Genomic DNA, 4,243 nt, shown 5'->3' with positions numbered 1-4,243 from the left:
TTTAGACAAGAACACTGGGAACTGAAATGGGTCGACGTGTTTAGACAAGGACGCTAGGAACTGAAATGGGTCGACGTGTTTAGACAAGAACACTGGGAACTGAAATGGGTCGACGTGTTTAGACAAGAACACTGGGAACTGAAATGGGTCGACCTAAGAAAGCAAATGAATTGCTTAATGCTTTTTATCATGATTTTCCTCTTAAAACAATTGAGAAGTCATAAACATGTAACAATATGAAAAACCGGATTTAAACAAGAGTCAGAACAGTTAAATTAGCATTCGGGTATTTAAAAGTAAAAACCTAAACATTAAGAATTACATTTTTGGAGATTTTAAGTAAAGAAAGTACCACAAGAATTAGTACAACCGAAATTAAAGAAGGACCATGAAAACCTTTCATCAGGTACAAACTGAGTAAAGACCACAAACACAATTATCTTTACGTAGAAATGAAATAAAAAACGAATCCTACAGGATTAGTTTAATATATAATCAAAAACAATTACCTTCAGTAAAATGTGAATTTTATAAATCTAGCCAGATTTATCTGTCATCAAACTGATATCACATAAGAAAATATTATAATCATAGTATCATCATGCAGAAATGAAGTAACGAGAGGAATCAATTTTACTAACAAATGAAATCAAAGAAGAGCAGTGAACATGTAAAAACTAAATAATGAATGAATTGCATAGGATTGGTATTATTTGTAGCCAGCGATCAAAGGAGAACAATGATTCACTGAGCAGAACCCAAGTAAAGAAGAAACCCCAAGGTGCAAGTAGACAGAGAAGGACTGGAGACATCAATCCGTTTCTGTGCTAGTAAAACACTTCTCCATATTGCTTCTGATATCATCTCTCTTAACACTTTTCAAAACCATGTATTATTGCAGAAAGTTACCTTACCTCTTTTGTGACAGAATCAATAAGTCGAAGGTAAATATCCTGCTCCTGTCGAACACCTAGATGGTGGATAAAAACATTTATTAGTATTACAGATATTTTTAGTTTATATTTACATAGGAAACTTAAAACATTGAGCTATACTGATTAGTTGAACGATGGTTTTATGTATGTATTTTTACGATTTACTGTCATTGCAATAGGAAATTTTTATCATATATGTTAGCCCTAATTTGTTCCTTTACAAATAATAATGCATGTACTGATGAAGTAGTTTCATCTGACGGAGTATAGAATAATTTTTGTTTTAAGGAGTAGTAATGGCAACAAAATAAGTTAATCTTGCAGAATTTATTTTTTTATTATTAAAGTACTAGTGGTGGTGAAAGCTTACAAGCAGTTTTATTAGGTCGTGTAAACTTTCCAATATAGAACCTTTAGAATTTTTTTCAATGCACTCATTACTTCTACATAATAAGAAACTTCTATCATTTTCTTAACGCCAGATAATGCATTGTTCATATGCTTGCTTATATGTTACTGATTTTTAGAACTTCCTTACTTCTATACTTTTCCGAGTCTCTTCCACGTCAGAAGTTAGGGCTCCATCCACGCGAAATGCAGCTAGAGGATACCAAACGTATGTCAAAGTCGATGACGTCATAGTTCCAAGAAGTTAAACTTCGGGGCGCGTTGCTAGGCCGCCATGATGGGCAGACATGACGTAATAGTTCCGTGACATGGAACCACAATCATGATGAGATCATAACACATGTTTCAACTTGATCATTTATATGCAAATAATTTATCATCCTGAAAAGGATGCTTATTTAAATATTTAAATAATATAAAATAAAAACTTACTGTTTCATTAGTTTTTCTTTATAACTAATTACTAAGAGTAGTGTTTCTATAAATGGCGGATGATGAGCTCATTGTCTCAACATGCTAACAATGTCTAGATTTAATTACATATAAATCTATTATTGAGTTAACATAATAAAAAGTTCTTGACTCAATGTTTCTTTTTAACATTTTTGTTTGCCTAAATTAAGTAACACTTTCGTTTCTACACACCAGAAATTCTATTTTCGTACCTTTCATTTAAACTTATTAGTTCCCAAATGAACATAATGACTTTTAATTATAAATCAAGTGATTATTTCAATGATTTTCAGTAACATGAATTATACAGTTCAGTGTTCTTATGTAAAATTCACGTTTAGTCATAGCTCAATATACCATCATACATACTTAAAAAAACATTAGGCACTATAAATATCATAGTTTATAATTTTATTGGATTACCTTTCATACAAATTATGTTCATTCGAGCTCAGCATATAGGATTTTATATAATTTTTAAACAATAGTGAACAATTCTTGAACTTTGAAACAAAAAAAAAAGTATTATACACTCCAGTCAGTGTCGTTAAACATTGTTAGGAATTACAAAGGTCATCACGTGGCCAGCCTCCTCTTAACGTGCTTACACACAAATACGAACTCAGTTTCTAAACGTAAAACAACATAATTGACAACAATCAGCTTATAATAAATTTTCAACATCTTAAATGTATGAGATTTCATTATACAATGAATGGTAACAGTCTAATACATAACAAACAATATAGTTTTCATTTCAATTATCTCATGTTGTATTTTCCAAAACTAAAATATACTTGGAACAGTGTTATGGTAACACCTAAAAATCAGTGCATTTAACATGCATGACATACATTGTTTTGTTTTTTCTGTTTCTAGAATTTGATACGCTAACCTAATCTTACATGATCCTACAACTCAGTTTATTAAGGTTATTAAGCTTAAAGAACTCCAAAACAGTCAAATAACAAAGAGATCTTTCAGTATTTGATATCCAGACAAGCTTTTCCTGGTAGATTTTATCTCCTACCCAAAATACACAAACCAAACAATCCTGGCCTACCCATAATTTCTAATATAAACATACCTACTGAAATGTTTCCACTTTTGTTGACCAACGCATAAAATGTATTCCATGTACCATCCTCTCTTACATAAAGGATACTACTCACTTTCTTAACATCATAGAATATATTAATACTAACGGACAGTTACCACCCAACAGTCTTCTTTGCACAATGGATGTTTCTTCCCTTTACACCAATATTCCACACGATGAAGGACAACAAACTCTAAAGTCTGCATTAAATCTTTCGAAACACCCAGAATCTCAAACAGTAAATGATCTTGCCAGCCTGGGTTTAACTCTGAACAACTTCGAATTCAATAACGAGCATTACATTCAGGTTAACGGTACTCCAATTGGTACCAAAATGGCTTCCAATTATGCCAATATTTATATGGGTCATATTGAAAACCAGCTTTTACAACTAAGCCCTGTAAAACCTCATATATGGAAACGTTACATAGACGACATATTTTTTATTTGGACAGCCGGTCTTAAATCACTTAAAGAATTTATCTTACATGCAAACTCCTTTCACAAAATAATCAAGTTTACCAGTGATTACTCACCTACTCAGATTAACTTTCTTGACGTCACTGTTTTTCTAAAATACGGAATTTTACACACTGACTTGTACAAAAAAACCTACAGACAGCCCACAATACCTTCACTATAAAAGCTGTCACCCCTCTCACACTAAACGAAACATTACCTACAGTCAAGCTCTTATAATAAAGAAAATATGCTCAGATGAAACAGACTACAGAAAACACACCAATGATCTAAAACAAACCATGTTACAAAGACGATATAAAGATACCGAAATCGACAGACAAATTGAAAAAGCTAACAACACTCAGCGGAAAAACATCCTAAAACAGAACAATACTAAACTTTCAAATAGAATTACTCTTATTATTACCTATCACTTTAAACTCAGAAACGTTTCGCGAATTCTGAAAAAAACATTTTCATCTTCTACTACTGAATGATTGCCTTCAACAGATATATCCTGAAGTTCCCGTTGTCTCCTTCCGAAAAGGCAGAACTCTAAAAGATATCCTTATTCACACAAAAGTGAATTACATCCCACCCAAAAATGTTTGTCGTCCATGTAATAAAGCTCATTGTCAAACCTGCAAGTTCATAAAAAACCACTGACTCATTTTCTGACAAGCACAATCAAAGAAACTTTAAAATATCCAAAGAAATCACTTGTGAAACAAAAACACCATTTTCCTTAAACAATGCAATTACCAATATGTAGGACATACACTAACAACTCTTAGAGACCGTTTTAACAACCATACATCTTCTATTAACACCAAAAAAGATCTCCCTGTTGCTCAACACTTTAACCAACCCGGTCATTACATTAATG

At 32.2% G+C, this 4,243-nt stretch overlaps 1 protein-coding gene across 1 annotated transcript in view; it reads right to left on the bottom strand.

The window, feature by feature from the left end:
* Positions 1 to 4,243, bottom strand: part of LOC106474177 (transcription factor collier-like) — a 27,455-nt gene that overhangs the window by 6,267 nt on the left and 16,945 nt on the right. Inside the window, exon 4 of the mRNA XM_013934869.2 lies at positions 915 to 970. Within this exon, the coding sequence (XP_013790323.1) occupies positions 915 to 970 (56 nt within the window). The remainder of the gene's footprint in view (positions 1 to 914; positions 971 to 4,243) is intronic.

Source organism: Limulus polyphemus, unplaced genomic scaffold, assembly GCF_000517525.1.
Source record: "Limulus polyphemus unplaced genomic scaffold, Limulus_polyphemus-2.1.2 Scaffold6915, whole genome shotgun sequence".
NCBI classification, from domain to species: Eukaryota; Metazoa; Arthropoda; class Merostomata; order Xiphosura; family Limulidae; genus Limulus; species Limulus polyphemus.
This window is presented reverse-complemented; position numbering and strand designations above follow the sequence as displayed.